This window comes from Leopardus geoffroyi, chromosome A3 (assembly GCF_018350155.1).
Source record: "Leopardus geoffroyi isolate Oge1 chromosome A3, O.geoffroyi_Oge1_pat1.0, whole genome shotgun sequence".
NCBI classification, from domain to species: domain Eukaryota; kingdom Metazoa; phylum Chordata; class Mammalia; order Carnivora; family Felidae; genus Leopardus; species Leopardus geoffroyi.
Genome location: NC_059336.1, coordinates 114,007,102 through 114,028,478, shown reverse-complemented (window position 1 = coordinate 114,028,478; position 21,377 = coordinate 114,007,102). Strand labels below are relative to the sequence as shown.

General features: G+C 36.4%; 1 protein-coding gene across 26 annotated transcripts in view; it reads left to right on the top strand.

The window, feature by feature from the left end:
• BIRC6 (baculoviral IAP repeat containing 6) overlaps positions 1-21,377 on the top strand; it is a 223,456-nt gene that overhangs the window by 189,761 nt on the left and 12,318 nt on the right. For 25 of the 26 annotated variants that reach the window (XM_045447194.1, XM_045447217.1, XM_045447216.1 and 22 more), the window contains 4 exons: positions 7,517-7,662; positions 8,295-8,405; positions 15,488-15,705; positions 17,627-17,788. In XM_045447194.1, coding sequence (XP_045303150.1) covers positions 7,517-7,662; positions 8,295-8,405; positions 15,488-15,705; positions 17,627-17,788 — 637 coding nt within the window. Of the gene's footprint in view, positions 1-4,627; positions 4,801-7,516; positions 7,663-8,294; positions 8,406-15,487; positions 15,706-17,626; positions 17,789-21,377 lie in introns of those variants that run through there. The other variant, XR_006703691.1, reaches the window with a different exon arrangement.

Below are 21,377 nucleotides of genomic sequence, written 5' to 3'. Positions count from 1 at the left end.
ATACAACTTATTCTATTATTTAAGTGATTAACAGTGTGCCTTGCTGGCACAGTCACTGGAGCATACTACGCATTGGGCGTGGAGCCTGCTTAAAAGAAAAAAATTTTTTTTTTTAATTTTTAAGGGGTGCCTGGGTGGCTCATTTGGTTAAGTGTCTGACTCTTGATCTCAGCTCAGATATTTATCTCAGGGTTGTGAGTTAAAGCCCTGTGATACACTCCGTGCTAGGTGTGCAGTCTACTTTTTAAAAAAATATTTTTTTAATGACTAACAAAAAAACTGTAAAAAATTATAAGTTGACTTAATATTTCTATCTCAGTAGCATAACATAACAATATAAAATGATTATGCCTTATCAAATTACAGTATATGAGCTTTATGTTTCCGGACAGTTTCCATGGTCTTTATCCCAGATGCAATTTCAAGCACTGTGAATTGCTGCATTTGAAGTGTCTTGCTAACAAGGTTTAGTTTATAACAAATCCTTCCGGGCACATCCTAACAAATAACCTGTTCCATATTATCTGTAGGTTTTAGAGCTATAAGGGGACTGTCTAGACTTAAGGTAGTTCAGATATTTCTTTTTATAAATGAGGAAAACAAGGTCCATAAATACTTTGGTTTGTTCCAGGTTCTCTGATACTTTGTGGCAAAGCTGTGATAACTCCCAAATATATTTATCCACTAAGTTAAACCTAACTTCCAAAGAACAATTCAGTTTGTGCATCAGTGAATAATTAGAAATTGGAGAGGTGGACTTTTTTCTGAGCTGGTTTTAGATATTTAGGATATATAATTTTTTTTTAATGATAGTGAAGTAAAATTATTTTTCTAATTAAAAATTTTGCTTTTAGTAATTATAAAAGTATATACAATAATGCAAATTCTACAGAGTTTTTCTGATAATTTCCTTTTACTGACCTTTTTTCATTACCTGAAGAATTTTCAAGTCATGATAGGCTCTTAAAAGGCAGCATATTACCTTAGATATGATAGCATTTGTGTTGTGCCTAAGTAGTAATTACTACATTGCTAAAGTAAACCTAAGCCTCACTGTTTTTTGGTCTCTCTCGTACATGAACAGAGAGCAACTTTGTATACTTACCACTTAAATGAAGAGTGAGTCAGCATTACCCATTTGATGTTTTTCTTGGTCAAAAGAATTAATAAAAAGCAGGGGGCGGCTGGGTGGCTCAGTCCGTTGAGTGTGCCACCTCTCGATTTTGGCTCAGGTCGTGATCTCAGGGTCACGGGATCGAGCCCAGCCTTTGGCTCCACACTGAGCATGGAACTTGTTTTGAATTCTCTTTCTCCCTCTGCCGCTCTCTCCCAATTGTGCTCTCTCTTGAAAAAAAATAATAAAGAATTTATGAAAAGCATTTCTCTGGTATTTTCTTAATTACCAATGTGTGTGTTTTTCCTCTACTGTCTTTTCAATCTGATTTGGTATCCACTTGCATAGATTAGGGCAGGGCATAGGTGATAAAATTGTTTTCTCTGTGTGATGAAAGAAGCCTCTCCCCATCCTCCACACACTCTATTATTTTCTGTCTCCTGAATGTTATTGCTATCTTTGTATACCTTACATTTCTGATATCTTTAACTCTCTTGTCAAGGGATAGTTAAAGAACTTGTGTAGCAATAGTTGATATTTGAAAAATAAGCAGAAACATTCCCCCTCCTATTTATGGCCACTTATTGATCAACATTTTATTTTAGACTTAAACATGAGAACTTGAAAGCAACTCATCTTGTTAATGAAGGGATCTGTGGCACAGGTAACATAACATGATACTTTAAACTTTTGTGTGTGTATATATATATAAACTTTTATATACACACACATACATATATAATCATTTCCATTTGAAATATAATTGTCTAGTGTGAAAATTCATTCTTTTGCCCACAACATAGTCACACTGTGAAGATGTGACCCCTTCAGCTTTTACATATCAGTCCTGGTGAAATTCAGTTTCTGCTGGCAATTACAACCTTTTCTCTCAAAACAAAGTCAGAGTAAGCCATAGTAGTTTGGTTTCACTTCATAGCTTCCTTGGAGCAGGGGTGAAGACCATTTATTTTATCTTTGATCTTCTATGCAGACTTTTCCTACTGGACTCTAGTAGGCAAATAATCGTATTTAGTATATTTAGTAATTGACAGTTTGACCAAAAATTTGGAAGAGGGACTTGCTGTCAGTCAAATAATCTGAATTGCTAATAAGGATGCATCACAAATGTCTGTGTTGAGTATGAGGCGTTCTGGATTTGTACTTCTCTCTAACAGCATTAAAGCAAACATCTTTTATTTCCATTTCCCTTAGCTATTTCGAAGCATCTTCTGGTATAAGAAAGTTCATCATATTTTAGAAATAACTGAATTCTGCGGCACCTGGGTGGCTTCGTAGGTTAAGCATCTGACTCTTGATTTCAGCTCAGGTCATGATCTCACGGCTCATGAGGCCCATGTCAGGCTCTGTACTGACAACATAGAGCCTGCTTAGGATTCATTCTGTCTCTCTGTTTCTCTCTCCCTCCCTCTCTCTTTCTCTGCCCCTTCCCCTGCTCACACTCTCCCCTCCTCCCTGCTCACACTCCCTCCCCCCCAAAGTAAAATAAATAAACTTTTAAAAATAAATAGGGCACCTGGGTGGCTTAGTTGGTTGAGCATTCGACTTTGGCTCAGGTCATGATCTTGCCATCTGTGAGTTCGAGCCCCGTGTCGGGCTCTGTGCTGACAGCTCAGAGCCTGGAGCCTGCTTGGGATTCTGTGTCTCCCTCTCTCTCTGCCACTCGCCTGCTCACATTATGTCTCTCTGTCTCTCTCTCAAAACTAAATTAAACATTAAAAATAATTTTTTTAATAAAATGAAAATAATTTAATTCTCTTGTAGAAATACCCAATTCCTTTTTATCTAACTAAGCAATAAGATTAATTGACCTCTTTTTCAGAGGCGTATTTTCTGTCAGACTCTTATTGTAACAGCCTTAGGCTAGTTCCTCTAGGGCTTCAGTTAGTTACCAGAGAATTTCATTTCTAGCTCTCCTACCTTTGTTTCTGTTGGAAAAACATTTCGTAGTTTCTCCTGTTTTTCCTCTGCTTCTAACACCTACAAAATGAAAGAGGCCTGGTTTCATAACCAAGAAGTATTTGTTATAATCATACCTACATTTTTTTTTTAAGTTTCTGTTTTTGATGACCTTGAACGAGTTTCATAGTTCATCAACCTTTTACTCGGTGATGGAGACAATGATGCCAATGTTTATTTTACTATCTTTTATTTGCCTCAGTTGGATTATCCCTTGGTAAAGCGTATTATTTGTGGCAACTCCATTCCACAACAGCACACAGTACCTTCATTTTGTCCTGTGATGTTTAATCTGACCTAGAGGTTATATTTTTATCTAATCTAGAAATCAAGGGTTTATTTTTAAAAGGCTTATTGGACCCTCTGTTTGAATATTTCCTTCTATAGTGCTCATTTATGCTTCCCAAGACAATGGAGATTATGTTTTCAATTTTAAATCCTATTGAAAACTAAAACTGACACTTCCGTTTGGAAAGAGTTTAAAAAGAAAAAGGGAGGGGCGCCTGGGTGGCGCAGTCGGTTAAGCGTCCCACTTCAGCCAGGTCACGATCTCGCGGTCCGGGAGTTCGAGCCCCGCGTCAGGCTCTGGGCTGATGGCTCAGAGCCTGGAGCCTGTTTCCGATTCTGTGTCTCCCTCTCTCTCTGCCCCTCCCCTGTTCATGCTCTGTCTCTCTCTGTCCCAAAAATAAATAAACGCTGAAAAAAAAAAATTAAAAAAAAAATAATAAAAAGAAAAAGGGAATCAATTAAAAATTAAGGTTTAAACTAATAATGAAAAGCATTCATCTTACAGAGGTCTTTGCTCCATTTACTGGTGCATTTCAAGAATTTTCATGTTTTCTGGAGATAATTAGAAGCAAATAGTTCTCCACAGTAATGTATTTTCTAAATCTTCCTGCTTACTTTTAATCTTAATTCGTTTTAGACTTTATCCCTGACAAAGAGCTTTAGAACTGTGGAATATTATATGATGCATTGGTTTACAGAGAAACATAGAAGTTTCATTTGCTTACAGTTTTAGAATCTTTATCTAAGATGCTAGTTCTTAATAGTTCTGGAATCTGGACATTTCAGCATGTTGTCTCCAGATTACTTGTTCAACATGGCTGTACTTTTTAAATGTTTATTTCAACTGTTTTGACTTTAGAATTAGGAGTACAGGGAATGGAGGTGATCTTTCTTTATGTTCTACCAAGAAAATAGCTATATTAAGCTATTTTCGGTTTATAGATTATAAAATAACATAATTCTGATATTTTGCATTTAGTCTTACAAAAATCTAACTTATTTTGGGTGACAGTGTTAGCAGAGATAGGGCACTGTAACTGAATATTGAATTATGGGGATTTTTTTCTTTTGTTTTTACAAGAAAGATTTACCCATTTTGCTCACATCCTAGTTCAAATTACATGTCACAGAGCCAAAATTTGCTTAATTTGTTAGCCGTTTAGTTGGAATTCACAGCATAGTGGAAAATGTTTGCAGATAATTCTGTGCAATAGTAGAAACTTCAGTTGATTCCTCGTATTTCTTCAGGGCAGTGATCACAACCAGATTCAACGTATGCACAAAGCAGCGGATACCATGGTAGCGGCCGTCGCTGATTGCTTTTACCATGTTGGATCCATTGTCAGTCTCAGAGACCTACTTCCAGCTAGGTGCCTTGAACTCAAATAGCTTTTCCCACAGACTTCAGGATGTGAGCGAAGGTATGGCCTTTTTTCATGAGCTGGGCCTACATATGGGTTGACAGTAACCTGCAACTTTTATAGGAAAGAGACTACTGGCTGTAGTTGGATATCAGACAATGACTAGTTGTGGTCATCATTAGGCAGGGAGTGTGTGTTCTTTGTAGATTTGAAGTACTCTCACCTTTTGGACATTATCCCTTTTTCTCCTGTCTGTTTTTGTCAAGGTTGTTACGTAAAAATTTCTCATTTGAACCTGGTGTAAAGCTCTAAAAGATAACTGCTTTATGAGTTAACCATTATCTTCGATAGGAGATGCATAAAATCATTTCTTTCACACCTTTGGTATCAACATATTTTTTTAACTTTTGTGTATTTTTGCACTTTTTTAGCATCTTTTTAAAATTTTGTGGTCCAAAATATATATATATATATATATGAAATTTACCATCCTGACTGTTTGGACTACTTTAATAATAGGAATTTCTCCTACTAATCATCTTTTAAAAACTGGATTTAGGAAATCGGTATCCATGAATAGGGCTTGGAGTTTAGGATGAGTCCTCTCTCCAAGGCTGACTTGCTCTCACTTGTGTTGCGCACTTTACTCTCCATGCCAGACACTCTTGTTTCTTCAGGGAGAAAACACCCTAATCCTGGAAAAACGCACTTCACTTCATATCTTTCTTCTCTGCTTCGCAAGATGTGTTTCTTAAATGAAATCTTCATTGAGCATCCAGTGGATCAACTGTTTGATGACAGATTTTAGGAAACCATCTTTATTTTATTGTGGCTATAACCGTAGCTCTTCTGTTTTTGTTTTTGTTTTTGTTTTTCAAACTACTTACTGTTGTTTTCCTGTTACGGTCAGTGATCCTATTACTTAAGATTTTTTTAAGCCCTGGTATCAGAGGGAGAATCATTTACAATTGGTGGGGGAGTCCTTCTAAATTCAGAAAGTCAAACAGCTTATTGCACTTTTCTTGATTCTCAGTGTTTGACACTGATTGTGAATAGCTGTTGATAAATGCAGAAGTTGAGAATCTGTTTGAGCTTGTCCAGCATTACATCTTTATTAAGAAAAGTATCAGATACTATTAAGCAATAGTCTCCACTTTATTTCATAGCTTTTTTTAAAAGACAATATCTTATTTGATTCCAGCACTTAAAATGCCTGATATTTCAGTCTTACAACATTCATTCACTATAGTCTCCTTACATATACATGCAAACATTCATGTTCATATACATGTACCTGTGCAGAAATTGATGACTGAAATGAGGTACAATATAACATCCACCAAGTTGGCCATGCGTTCTATGTGATTTCTTATACCTCAGTAGTAACCTCAGACAGTAACCCAGTGACACATTGAGTTGAGCCATCTTGCCAGGTGAGGCAACTATATACCTTCTAGTTAAAAATACCTGTGGGTACTAGTTTTTTCACACACTGCAGAAATCAGTTCAGAACGCACACATAATGCTATATATGGTTACCCTTGCTAGCCACCTGAGTGGCCCTTCTTCGTTTACCTCTTAACAGCTCCCTCAAGTGTAAGCACTGAATTGCTTCTGAGCAGATTTTTGTCTTTGTGCTGAAGAATAGTTCGTTTATACATAGCTAACAATATTATTTTGTTAAGGACTCTTCTACCTTCTGCTAGTCTTTTTATAGCTCATCTAAGTCTCCATGCTCACTGTGAAATACAGTTGTAATACAGTTGCCAAGTCCTTTTGTTGGTAGGTATACAGCTAGAAGAATAAGTGATGCTGTAGCATGAATATTTTAAACACCTTTATTTATATGTGTTTTCAGTTTGTATTATCTATTTAATGAATTAACAAAAGTGTAAGTTTTTAGTATCTAAGCAATAGTATGATGATTATTAAGTGAAAAATATGTGCTGAGAGTTGAAATACAAAAAAGGATATTGATATTCACTTACTAATTTCGGTGACTCTTACAATAAAACTCTACTGTATTCACCTAGAAAATTTAAAGAAACATTTTGATGCCATACACAGAGACATTGTTGTAGTACATCCTGTTAATGATACAGAATTTGATACAAGATTGGGTACATTTTAGACCCTGGATAGAGAATGCCTCTAAAATGATTATGCCCTAAAACTTACTGTTTAAATATAAAGTTAGGATGTATAAAAGCACATTGCATTAAGATACCTAGTAATAAACCTTCATTTTTACTCCAGAATATATCTTTTAATTCTCCCCTTGGGAAAGAATATACTTACTCTGAGTGAAATACAAATAGTATTACAGTGAAAAAGTATACATATGGTTCTTTGATTCCCAAATCTTAGAAGACAGAGGATAGACCTCTGTCCCTTTTAGATAATGAAAATGATTTCTTCTACTTCCAGGTATTTGTAATTACTGTACTACAAGTACGTTTTTAAAAGTGTGGATCCAAGGACATATCGAGTATCTGGGTGTTTTTACAGTGTTCATTTTTTATTTAGATTGATCACATTTGAAGGGAAAACCTATCCAAAGCTTTATTTATTATGCTAGGCATTATTCTGTGGCTTCAAAACAACAATGAGTCTAACTTAAACTACTTCTGCTATATATCATATGTATTTCAAATGAAATACACACTGTCATTTTGATTTTTAACCACTGTGACTTAACAGAGGTACTTGTTTTTCAATCCTAAAGCCTTAATTTTCCTTGCATTTCTTCCCATATTAAAAAAAAAAAAAAATTCAGATCTAAAAGGGAAAATGTTAAAACAGGAGTAAAACCAGATGCATCTGATCAAGAACCAGAAGGACTTACACTATTGGTACCGGACATCCAGAAGACTGCTGAGATTGTGCATGCAGCCACTACCAGTTTACGGCAGGCAAATCAAGGTACAGAACTGTCCTTTGCTGCTTTTCTTTTGACCCAGAGATGTTTCATTTACTTCTGAAAACTACCTCTCTCTTTTCTCTGTGTTAATGCTTTGCAAGCAAGCTCATTTACCTAAAAATTTTGTTGCCACATTTTCAAGTTAATCGTGAATAGTCTCTAATTTTGAAATACTTACGTCTCCTTTGTACGATCACTCACACTAGATTGAGCAGGCAGACAGACATGTCATGAACTTCTCTTCTTCCTGTTGGTAGTTGTGAAATTGAAAAATGCCATTGTACTGGATAGGAAAGAGTACATTTAGACTGGGTGTGAGAATTTAGTTTAAGTTAGCATTTTCATGTCTTAGCAGTGTATTATCTATTGTTTTACGTCTGCTGTCTTGCCTGATTGGGTCAAACTAATTTTACAGATTTTAAGAACATAAACTTTAAAGTCGATAAGGGTTTTAGCCCTATTAGTTATGTTTATGACATAAAAATCTCTTATACTTAAACTGATACACCAGGAAGATAATTGTGAAGAGTTTGTTCATTTTTTAGAATTCGAACTTTGAACTGTAGAAACTGTTTTTGTTTTAATCTTTTAAAATGTATGCTTATATTATTTATCTTGAAATATTAAATAACAGAAAAAAAACTAGGTGAATGTTCAAAGAAGGTGGCTATGAAACCCAAACCTTTATCAGTATTGAAATCGCTTGAAGAAAAATATGTGGCTGTTATGAAGAAATTACAGTTTGGTAAGTTGAACTTTTAACCTTCATTTCTTCAGATCTCGTTTCATATTGTGTAATAGTGCTATTAAAATGTGTTCTAGTAAATGAAAGATTTTAAAAGTTGTTTGTACCATGAATTCTTCATATCCTCTGTGTGTGTGTGTGTGTGTGTGTGTGTGTGTGTGTCTGTGTGTGTGTGCGTGCGTGCACACACACTATGTATACATGCAAACATTTGGTCATCTTTTCATCTCTAAATTTATATCTGTATTTATAGTTGTATTTGGAAATCATGATTCAGTAGAAACCTAGGGGAAAAAATAAAGTCAGATGTCAAAAAAAGGGGGGGGGCAGAAAGTAGTTTTCTTTAAGACCTCTCATTTCTGTATTTGCTGGCCAGAAGAAAGCTAAGACCTGGCACTTTGAACTAAGTCTGTTACTCTTAACATTTTAGAATTCCATGAGATTTGCCTTTGGAAAATAATAGTTTTGTAAAGTCCACTTGTATCCTTTTCTATTCTGAAACTCTTGACAAGTAAAGACTGGTGAAAAGATCCTACCAGTCTCCCTCATAAGGTGTTAGTCTATAAATAAACACTAGAATTCCAAATTTTGGTGACCATTAGTAACTGTTATTATCTGTGCCTCTTTTCCAACCTTGAGACCCAGTCAAAAGACTTTGACTATATGAAAAGGAACACTAAAGCAAGTGTAAAAATACATAAACTTTTGACATACTGTCTTTGAAACTTCATTGGAAATCATTTAGCTTTTGCTCTACCTTACTTCCCAGGTTTGCAGTAAAAATCACGTGCAGTAGTAATATATATGAAAATGATTTGAAAAATGATAAAGTACTCAGGCAGCTTTTGTTTCATCATCTTTTTAAAATTTTTTTTTTTAATTTAATATTTATTGATTTTGAGAGAGAGACAGAGCATGAGCAGGGGAGGGATAGAGAGGGAGGGAGACACAGAATCTGAAGCAGGCTCCAGGCTCTGAGCTGTCAGCACAGAGCCCGATGCGGGGCTCAAACTCACGAGCCATGAGGTCATGACCTGAGCTGAAGTTGGATGCTCAACTGACTGAGCCACCCAGGCACCCCTGCTTTTAAAGTTCATTATCTTAAGATTGGAAGAATTGAGATGATGTGTATATACTGTTGTTCAGAAAAAATGTAACAGTTTTGTTTTTGGATAATTGTGCCAGCCACTGATAGGTTGTGACCATTTTGTTTAATAAACACTTAATTCAGGAAAATGTAATAAATGTCAGGTTCATTCAATACTATATTAATAACTATAAATGATTACCAAAGGAACAAAAATATTGTCTGCTGTAATCTTAAAGTTACAAGACACCAAGAACAAATACTGTTATACAAATATAACATGAATTATAGACATCCTCAGAGAGGTGTCACATAAAGGAATAATCAGAATTATCAGGAAAAGCCACACCACCAGTATGATCCTTGTAGCCACATTCACTGTCACAACTAGGAAAAGTACTCTCAGATTTTAAGTAGACTTCATTTTTTAAATCTCTCAAATGAAAGCCTTTATAGTTACAGTTTGATTAATGTATATTGTTGCAAATCTTTTTTGAAACTAAATTCACTATATTGTGTAGAATAAAACAACTGAAGTAGACTGGAAATATGTCAGGAGTTGTCAGTAGCACTGCATTAAGATGAAATAATTGATACATATCTCTACTCAGGTTTGTCTGCATACAGTTGAAGGTAACTATTGGTAGCCTTGAGGCAAAACCCAGGTATTAGATGGGTTTGTCTGTAGCTTCACACTTCTGTGTACTTTTTTCACTTTGTGACAACCTGTTTCTTTCCCTCCTCCTCCAGATTCAAAAGCATAAAGAAACTTTCTCTGCTTCTTTATTGGCTGTCTAATTGTGCTTTGATTCTGAATGAAATTTAGTCTGTGAGTTGCCCCAACTAGGTACCAATGCATGTCTACTGAAACCTTTAATGTCTTACTTCTGGAATAGAATTCCAGAGTGGAGTGGAATAGAATGGAATGGAACAGAATTTTGAACCTCAAGTGGACAGTAACTTTGTTGGGGAGCCATTGAAAACCTGAGTAGGTTAAAAGTAAATCCTGCAAAAACTAAGACCTTTTTAGTATGATCCTGGTAGATTTGCCAGAGGACATCATTTGGTTGCTTCCCACTCACGCCATTAGATATAGCACTGATACTTGGTGGGAGTATACAAGAAGGAAGAAAAAGTGGTCCATGGTCATGATATTTTAAGAGTTTAAATCTCTTTTTTTCTAAGACTTTTTTTAATGTTTATTTATTTTTGAGAGAGAGTACAAGCAGGGGAGGGCAGAGAGAGGGAGAGTCCCAAGCAGGCTCCACAATGAGTGCAGAGCCCAATGCTCTATTCCTTGAACCTTGAGATCATGACCTGAGCCAAAACCAAGAGTCAGACGCTTAACGGACTGTCATCCAGGCACCCCTTAAGATTTTAAGTAGCATTTTATAAACCACATATGGGGGCGCATGGGTGGCTCAGTCGGTTAAGCGTCTGACTTCGGCTCAGGTCATGATCTCACGGATCGTGAGTTCAAGCCCCGCTTTGGGCTGTGTTCTGACAGCTCAGAGCCTGGAGCCTGCTTCAGATTCTTTGTCTCCCTCGCTCTCTGCCCCTCCCTCACTTGTGCTCTGTCTCTCTTTCTGTCAAAAATAAATATTAAAAAATAAAACATATGATTTGCTGTTACTGCTGAACTTTGGATTTACTGATCTTTAGTAATTGACAGAGGCTTTGGATATAACCAGATTTAGTCTAATTTTTTTAGGTTCTTCATTTTATTTTGAATTTTTATTCAATATTTTTGGTCTTTTGGGGGGCATATAATTTGCAAACATTAATCTCCTGTTCAGTGTTTAGACTGTTAGCCTGGAGTGGGAGGTGTCAAGAATAGGGTTGGGAAGAGAGAAGAGGTGATTCTTCTAACCAAGATTTGGTTTCCTTTTACTTGGAAAAACATTCTTTCTGGTGGGTTAAATTTTACATAGATTAATTTTTTATATAACTTGAGTTTATCACTGAAAAGCTGGTGTGGGCTTTTTAGAAATCTTTTAGAAGTGATTATTCTTTCTCTCCCATTGTTACTTATTAGTATATTAATCCTGAAAAGATACCATGGAATGAAACTATCATTTGTGTTCTAATATTGTACAATATCATTTTTATTTCTCTTAGAAATTATTCCATAATCTTTTCCAAGTAGGTTTCTTCTTTGTATACTTTAATTAGGGGTCTGGTTAGCTTCTAATGATACTACAGCCTTTGGCCTCACTAATTTTGACAATCTAATCTGTTCCTTTATTCTGTTAACATGTTTGTTTTTAATAATTTTTTTAATGTTTATTTATTTTGAGGGAGAGAGAGCATGCATGTGTAGGGGAGGGGCAGAGAGTAAGGGGGAGAGAGAGAATCCCAAGCAGCCTCTGCTCTGTCAGCACAGAACCCAATGCTGAGATTGAACTCAAAAACTGGTAGATCATGACCCAGGCCAAAACCAAGAGTTGGATACTTAACTGACTGAGCCACCCAGGTGCCCCTTTGTTTGTTTTTAAACAATACTTCTGAAGAAGCATTATTTTAAGTTTATTTATTTATTTTGAGAGAGAGAGAGACGGGGAGAGAATGAGTGGGAGCCATGACCGTGAGATCATGACCTGAGCTGAAATCAGCGGTCAAACTCTTAACCATCTGAGCTACCCCGACCCCCTGAAGAAGCATTTTATTGGAAATTCCTTTTTGTGGTTATTTAAAGCAAATACTTGAACTTGGTTTATGTGAATTTGATTAAGTGTTACTTAATATACATAAGTTTATATCTTTTTGGACTCCAATTAGTTTCTATAGTATTTTATCAAATTATTCCATATTTATTGTTGCACTAAAAATTACTCTCAAAACTTAAGGTGTTTAAAACCTTTATTATTTCACAATCTCCATGGGTCAGGAATTCAGGAATGGTTCAGCTCACTGTTTCTGGCTTAGACTCTCTTATAAATGTGGCCATCAAGATGTTGGCTGGAGCTTCGTCATGTGAAATCTTGACTGGCTCTGGGGGCTGTGCTTTCGATCTCGCTCACTTGGCTGTTGACAGGAGGCCTTAGCTCCTTGCCATGTGGGCCTCTCCATAGGACTTTTTGAGTGTCTTCATACATTGTGTCTGGCTTCTCATAGAGAGCAAGCCAACAGGAAGCCAAACTGCCTTTTATGACTTAGTCTTAAAAGTTGTAAACATTACTTCTGCTTTATCATTAGAAGCAAATCACTAAGTCTAGCCCATGCTCAAGGAACGGGGAATTAATTTCTACCTTTTGAAGAGGGTGTCAAAGAATTTTTGGAAGTATTTTAAACCATCAAGCTTCTATTAGGAAAATAACGAGTCTGTTCTAGGATTCTAAGAAGGAAGTTTCCTGAAATGTGATTGTGTGTGTGTGTGTGTGTGTGTGGGGAGTTAAATATTTTATTGAACTTTAGGTTTGAATTCACTTACTGGTTCAGACCCAAATATGTTTTAATGTCTTTTTAAAGCATCTGTAATGTGCATGTAAGTATTTAGATACATTCCATCTCTGTATGTTCTTTAGTTCTTTCCATTCAAAAAGTTTCATTTTATCAATATGAATGCCTTATGCTTCTGTATGTATAGGAAATTCTGATTTAAATTATTACCTCTAATTAAGAAATTCAGAGTCCTTATGTCAGAGCCAGGAGACTTCTCTCGTACCACATAAAATCATAAACTCTCCAAGTTGGATATGACTTTAAACATCATTAAGTTTTACTACCCAGTGACTTTTAGAATCATTCACCAAAAAAATTGCATGTCTTCTGTTGAGCTTTTTGGAATAAACTATATTTTCTACCTTTTATATCAAGTACTTTTAATATCATGATTCTTCTACAATTTGATATTTATTGACTGCCTAATATTCCATCATGTAACATACTGTCATTTAACCAATAACTGGTCCTTCAAGTTGTTTAAGTTTACTTATTTATTTTGAGAGAGAGAGAGAATGAGCGCATGCATGCATGAGTAGGGGAGGGGTAGAGAGAGAAGGAGAGAAAGAATCCCAGCTGGGCTCTGTGCTATAAGCGGGGCTTGAACTCACAAACCATGAGATCATGACTTGAGTCAAAACCAAGAGTCAGATACTCAACAGACTGAGACTGAGCCACCTAGGTGCCCGTCCAGTTTTTCAATAACCTTTTGCAACATCTCAGTGGCCATATCATTGTTATAAATATTTATATGCAGTTATCATTATTTCCTCAGGATAAATTAATAGAAGAGGATTTGTTGAGTCAAACTATGTACGTTTTTAGCAACTAGTCATTATCTTTGAATATTTTAATAAAGTTTTGGTATTAGTAGATCCTGTTCTCTTATAGGTAGCTATAGGATAGAAAATTTTCCTCCAGTCTTGGGAATCGGCTCATGTTTGTTTCTGGTGGATTGCTGTTTATAAAATTCAAATTTATACAGAAATTTATCTCTGTAGTATGTGAAAGGCGAAATTGGGCAGATGAAATAACTCCAGTTTACAACTTCACTGACAGGAAGTAGTTAGCAGTCTTGCTGAGATGTAGTATATGTACTGTGTGGTAAAGTCAGCTTTCAACATTTCTTCTTAAATTAGATTCTACTCGTATAGAATTGGTGATAGTTTCTACAAGAGATGCACCAAAAGTTTATTTTTCTCTCTGAAAGATTTGTTAAATAAAGATTGTGGCACTCCTCTTTTAAACATATGGAATACACAGACCTGTGACTCTTCATAGGTCTTCCCTCTTTTTCTAGATTATAAGCTACTTGAAGTCTTGAAGATTTCATTTCCGATTTATCATTTAATCCATATAAACTAGCCTAGAACCTTGCACTTAGTAAGCTCTTGGTGAAATTTAGTGCATTAATGCTAATTATAATAATAGCATTAGTTTTTCTGTATATTTAGAATTATATGAACATAAGATCAGAAGTTATTGTTGCTTCTAATTGACAGTATTTGCCCTAGTACATGGTTTTGATGTAGTGTTAAAATTTATATAAATCTTTTGTAACCCATTGGTTAGGGTGGAATAATCTGAACTGGAGATAAAATTCAAATCCATTTTTTTTTTCTTTCTGTGTGTACAGAGTTTGTAAGTAAAGAATAACTTCAACTCTTTTCTAAATCTGCCTGAATAAATGGTTAAGAATTAGCCCATTAGTTGTATTTTCTCAGAGTACTTAGAACATTACCCTAATAATCTTCCTTTATTGCATTAACTTAAATTCCAAAAGTAATCCAAGAGTAGACCTCAGTCTGGGACTTCGTTTTCCAACTCCAAAGTCAGTGCAAATATATAAAGACCTATTCTGGTTTAAAAAAAATGAAATATAATAATAGTTCTTGGCATTTAGTATTTTGAATTATTTTGGCAAAAATTATACACCACACATTTTAAGAATAAATTGCTTTTTCTGCTTTACATTGTCATAGCAGCTTGATACAGTCTATCAGTGTGTCCACATTATATAGATTAAAAAATCATTTCTTGGGATTACTGGCTGGCTCAGTCGGCAGAGCATATGTGACTCTTGATCTCAGGGTTGTAAATTCGAGCCCCACTTTGGATATAGAGATTACTTAAAAATAAAATCTTAAAAAAAATAATAATTTCTTCATTTTGCTCCATTACATAATCCATCCACCGAACAGTAGTTGTGACATAAACGTGTATAGCTTGCTAATTTTTCATGGTCCTCTCCATTTTGTGGGGCTTAAAAAATTTTATTTTAGTATATTGACACACAGTGTTACATTAGTTTCAGGTGTACAACATAGCAATTCATGATTTTTGTGCATTATGCTGTGCTCACCACAGTGTAGCTGCCATCTTTCACCATACAACACTATTACAATGCCATTGACTGTTCCTTGTGCTCTGCCTTTGGTCCTGTCTGTTTTGGATGAAGGGCTAGTGATTTATTTGTGATCCTTGTCGTTATAACACTACTCCATTCTAGTTCTTTTTCTTTTTTTTTCAGTGTTTTTTTTTCTTTTTCTTTTAGATACATTTGAGATGGTTTCTGAGGATGAAGATGGGAAATTGGGTTTTAAAGTAAATTACCACTACATGTCTCAGGTGAAAAATGCAAATGACGCAAACAGTGCAGCCAGAGCCCGCCGCCTGGCCCAGGAGGCGGTTACGCTGTCAACCTCACTGCCTCTTTCGTCCTCTTCGAGTGTGTTTGTGCGCTGTGATGAGGAGCGACTTGACATCATGAAGGTAGAAAAACAACTGTGTTTTCTCTATTTCTGGCTAACGCCATTATGCATATAGTTGTGTATATTGTTCAGATAGTGACTATACAGAGCAGTAGAAGTAGCATGAATTTTTTTTTTTTTTTTCAACGTTTATTTATTTTTGGGACAGAGAGAGACAGAGCATGAACGGGGGAGGGGCAGAGAGAGAGGGAGACACAGAATCGGAAACAGGCTCCAGGCTCTGAGCCATCAGCCCAGAGCCCGACGCGGGGCTCGAACTCACGGACCGCGAGATCGTGACCTGGCTGAAGTCGGACGCTTAACCGACTGCGCCACCCAGGCGCCCCAGCATGAATTTTAATAAATAATCCTGTTGGCCATTTTGGACATCATTGAAAGGAGTCCTTTTTTTTAATGTTAGAGTATGTGTATGGGACAGCTCTTCAAAATAACAGTTTAGAAGAAAGTACCAAAATGCCTGCCTTGAGTAAAGGCCATATGCAGCCTGTAGTTTTAAGAGCTGAGTATCACAGGATTTTATGTTGGTTGGTAGAAAAAAATAGGACTTCTTCCTTGTCATCCAAGATACTTCCTTCATGTTTTATAGTATCATTCTTCAGAAATTATTCTTTTTTTTTTTTCTTTTCTAGGAAATTCATGCAGTTACTTAATTACCTAAGACTTACTTACTTAAGATCTGTGAATTAAGTAATGATAGTACAATAATAAATAACTGCACCTTTATGCTTTACCATTGTGGTTATCTGGCTTTAAATTCTACGTGATTGCTGCAGCAAGAAAATTACAAAGATTTGACACCTGCCGGGGAGGAACATGATGGGGAACCTTTCTTTACATTTGTCATTTAATTCTTGGTTTCATAGTCTGTCTTCCTTAGATACACAGCTGTAACTATCAACACATTGATTTGAGGAGCTTTTTTGTTTTTGTTTTTGTTTTTTTGCTTGCTTATTACTTTTTTATTTTGCTCTTTTGGATAAATTTTCAGTAAAAATCTCATAGGCTTTGCCTATTTGAGCACACTCTTACCTGTCCCTTGTTACAAACAATAGCCAATTATAGAAGGATTGCCTCGGGAAGTATTGTATCCCTAAATAGACCACATAAGTTCAGACTTGTGACTTTGTCTCTGGAAAACATTATGCTGTACCTAAATTTAAAAATCCCAACATGGAGCTCCAAACCTTAAATTGGAGTCGTCACAGATTGAGACTCTTGATCACTTTCTTCCACACACAGCTTTTCAGGATCAGAGACTTTGCCACACAGGCCTTGCACAATTAGTATCTATTGATTGACTTAAACAAAATTCATTAAATAATTCTGACAGTCAGGGTTGGGTTCTCTGCTATTTTTTGAACTACCAGTAACCCTACAGGGAACACCTGTTGTTCTCTCAAAACCTTTTTATCATAAGTTATTACATGAGAACTTTTCTTGTTATCTATTTGTCTTATTATTCCAGAGAAAAATATTTAAAACTAAGTTATTTCTTAAGAGATTAACCTATCTGAAGATATATTGCAGAAAATTACCTCCATACCTTTTGGATGTGATAATGAATATACCTAAAATCTCAAATCTTTAAATACTATAGAAAATATGAAGGAAAGCTCTCAGGAAAATAGTAACTTAATATTAAAAGGTATTTGATATTTAGGTAAGCTTTCCTGCCAATAAGGCATCTTTTAATAGCCTGTTTTCACCAAAACTAAAAAACCTTAATCCTAATCTAAACCCATTTCCACTCATGTTGTTATTTTTAACTTTAACCTCATTTTTAACACATTCTGGTAGAGATAGATTCTGTCTATAGGATGTAAGAAGGTTGTTCGTATTTCATGTTGGATTATGTTTTTCTAAATAGCAAACAATGGTTGGGAATAGTAACAGAGACCTCTGTGTTTGTGTATGCTTATTAGGTTCTGATAACCGGTCCAGCGGACACCCCTTATGCAAATGGATGCTTTGAATTTGATGTATATTTTCCTCAAGATTATCCCAGTTCACCCCCTCTTGTGAATCTAGAGACAACTGGTGGTCATAGCGTGCGATTCAATCCAAACCTTTATAATGATGGCAAGGTAATGTAATTTCAGCCTTTTGTTTCTAATGCCAAAGTATTGTAACCAAAGGTTCTTTGTAATTTAAACAAAAATTTCCTTTTGGATATCTTCTTTCCAAGACTTACGTGGCTTTCTTCATGCTTCTCTTTCCTGCATGCAAAGATTAGCCTGGGGAATGACAGAGAAGGAACCAGAAAAGGCAGAAACACAACCGTGTTGAGAAGCATGTATAGTCTTAAGAAGTTACTAAGGGACTAACTCGTTCAACACATTCCTTGGCCAGTTGAGAGCTTTCTCCCCTCAAGATGTAGTAGAGCCAAAAGTCTGTGTTTGCCTCTCAACTTTCTTTACTTTCCGTATCTCCAATTCCATTTCTCTTTTCACAAGTGCCTCGAGATGGTTGAATGGCAAAAGTATGGTCCTGTCAACTCTGTATTCCCTTTTTTGCATGTCCTCACTTTTTTTTTTTTTTGCTTTCATAGCCATCCATGTTTTCCATGATACATATAATTATGATCTTATTTTTGATGCTTAATTTATGCTAAAATGTTTCCTTTTTCTTTTTTTAAATAAATGGGAAGATGTGTTCTATCTCAGAAAAAAGTTGGGGTGCCTGGGTGGTGCCTCTTCCAGGGTTGTGGGATTGAGTCCTGTGTCAGGCTCCACATGAATGTGGAGCCTGCTTGGGATTTTCTCTCTTTCTCCCCCTACCTACCTCCCTCCCACACCCCCTTCTGCCTTTCCGCCTCTCCCTGCTCCCCTGCTCACACTTGTTTCTCACTCTAAAAAAAAAAAAATTAAATTGAGGTATAATAAAAAGCATTTCATTTGACAGTAAACCTTTAAAAATTAGATTTAAAACAACAGTCATAGGGGCACTTGGGTGGTTCAGTCAATTAAGCATCCGACTTTGGCTCAGGTCATGATCTCATGGCTCATGAGTTCAAGCCCCACATCGAGGTCTATACTGATAGCTCAGAGCCTGGATCCTGCTTCGGATTCTGTGTCTCCTTCTCTTTCTGCACTTCCCTGGTTTGTGTGCGCGCTCGCTCTCTCTCTCTCTCTCTCTTTCTCTCAAAAATAAACATTAAAAAGAATTTTTTTAAAGGACAGTCATCACTGTTCAAAGTAATTTGGATGGCTTGATGGAATTTCAACAGTAAATTCCATGCTGGAAGTGTTAAATGTTTAAAAATCACTAGATGGTCAGGGGCACCTGGGTGGCTCAACCAGTTGAGGGTCTGACTTCAGCTCGGGTCATGATCTTGCAGTCTGTGATTTCAAGACCCACGTCGGGCTCTGTGCTGACAACTCAGAGCCTGGAGCCTGCTTCAGATTCTGTGTCTCCCTCTGTCTCTGCCTCCTCCCCTCCCCCCCCCCCCCCCCCCCCGCTCATACTCTGTCTCAAAAACTAAATAAACATTAAAAATAGTTTTTAAAACAATCACTAAGTGGTCAGAAGAAATTCATAGCCTTCACAAAAGCAGACACTTCTTTGATGATCTGAGAGGAACAAGGGCTTGAAGTTGATCTGGTTTATTACAGATGGACTAAGTTTTCCCTGGGTATCATCTTCCTGGTTTCAGGAGAAGCCTGCCTCAGATCTGTGCTCGTAGGCTATCGTTTTGTTTTCATTGTAAACTCCGATCGTAAAACTGCAATTTGTTTTCTTCATTGATTTCAGGAGATTTAACCAGAGGTAGAGCTTACTTTCTTTGGGAGAGCAAAGATCAGGTCTTTTATAACTGAGCAGAGAAGAGAAACTAGCAGTGTTGTCTTCACCCAAGAGATAGACTAGAATCTGAATAGAATTGAAGTGTAAATTGTTAAAATTTATTTAAGAAGTTACTTCACTGGGGTGCCTGGGTTGCTCCGTCAGTTAAGCATTGGACTCAGGATCTCAGTTCGGGTGTTTTTGTTTTTGTTTTGTTTTGTGTAATTAGTTAATTAATTAGAGCACAAGCAGGGGAGGGGCAGAGAGAGAGAGAGATCCCAAGAGAATCCTGTCAGCGCAGAATCTAATGTGGGGTTTGATCTCAAACTGTGAGATCATGACCTGAGCCGAAATCCAGAGTCAGATTGACTGACTGAGCCACCCGGGCACCCCTCAAGCTCAAGTCTTGATCTCAGGATCTAAGTTGAAGCCTTGTGTTGGGCGGACTACACACTGGCTGTGAAGCCTCCTTTAAAAAAAAGAAAGAAAAGAAAAAGAAAAGAAATTACTTCCTTTAGACTTAATGGTATAGCAAAGCAGGTAAGGGCCTGAGAGTTCAATATCCTGAATTATATAGTCTTTGTTATATTAATACACTGGTAACATTTAACCCTTGGGATCTAGATCTGTAGATAGGGATAAGAATACCTGGCATTCATTGGCAGCAACGTGGATAAAACTGGAGGGTATGATGCTAAGTGAAATAAGTCAGTCAGAGAAAGACAGATATCATATGTTCTCACTCATATGTGGAACTTGAGAAACTTAGAAGACCATAGGGGGTGGGAGGGGAGAAAAATAGAGGGAGGGAAGCAAACCATAAGAGACTCTTAAATACAGAGAACAAACCAAGGGTTGATGGGGGGGGGGGGTCATTGAAGAGGGCACTGGTTGGGATGAGCACTGGGTGTTGTATGTCAGCGATGAATCACGAAATCTGCCCCAAAAACCAAGAGCACACTGTGTACACTGTATGTTAGCCAACTTGACAATAAATTATATTTAACAAAAACAAAGAATACTTGGCATTGATAGTCACAGGGTGTTCTAAAAATGAAATGCCTGACAGTACCTTAAATAATAACGTACAAAGCCATTTGGATATAGTTCTTTAAAAATTGTTAATGAAATTATGTTCTAAATGAATTAACGTATTTTGCCTTATTACTGTCATAGAACATTTGCAAAACTAGCAAGGCGATGGACTTCTGCTTTATTTAGGACCATTTATTTTCCAAATCCATTGCCCATTATGTGAAATTGTCAGTTTACAATTACACATAAAATGTCCCCAATTTTGTTTTTCCATTCAGGTATGGAATGACCTCCATACCTGTGTTTGGCAGATAGTTTAGGTTCACTCTTGCTTATGTGAGCGAACAGTATCTGTGTGGTGAAGTTGGTTCCAAGGAACCCAGTGGACCCTCAACGTCCTCTCAGGGGGTCTGTGAGGTCTCCTCCTTCCAACTTCATGTTTATGTGAAGCTAGATGTTATCAGATACTTCAACCAGAACAATATATTGTAACAAATTGAATGTAGAAGCAGATATGAAATCAAGATCTCTTTTGTTGAACCATACCCATTTTTAAAATTTACAAAATTTTAAGAGAAATTTTTTTTTAATATAAATGGTACCATTTTTTCTCACCGAAACTTGTTTTTGGTTTGGGAAAGAGTTATTTTTTATTAAAAAATGTTGTTTGTATTAACATGTAATAGGTGCTATTTCGTGTTTCATTGTGAAAGTGAAATGCCATACAGCTTTGGATCACATCTGAAGATGCCAATTTGTTTTAACAAACTGACCCTTGGGGTTTTCTTGGGGAACATAAAACTGAGATACTGTGACATGATAGCATTTCATTTTTGCTTCTAGCTATGACACTTTGCT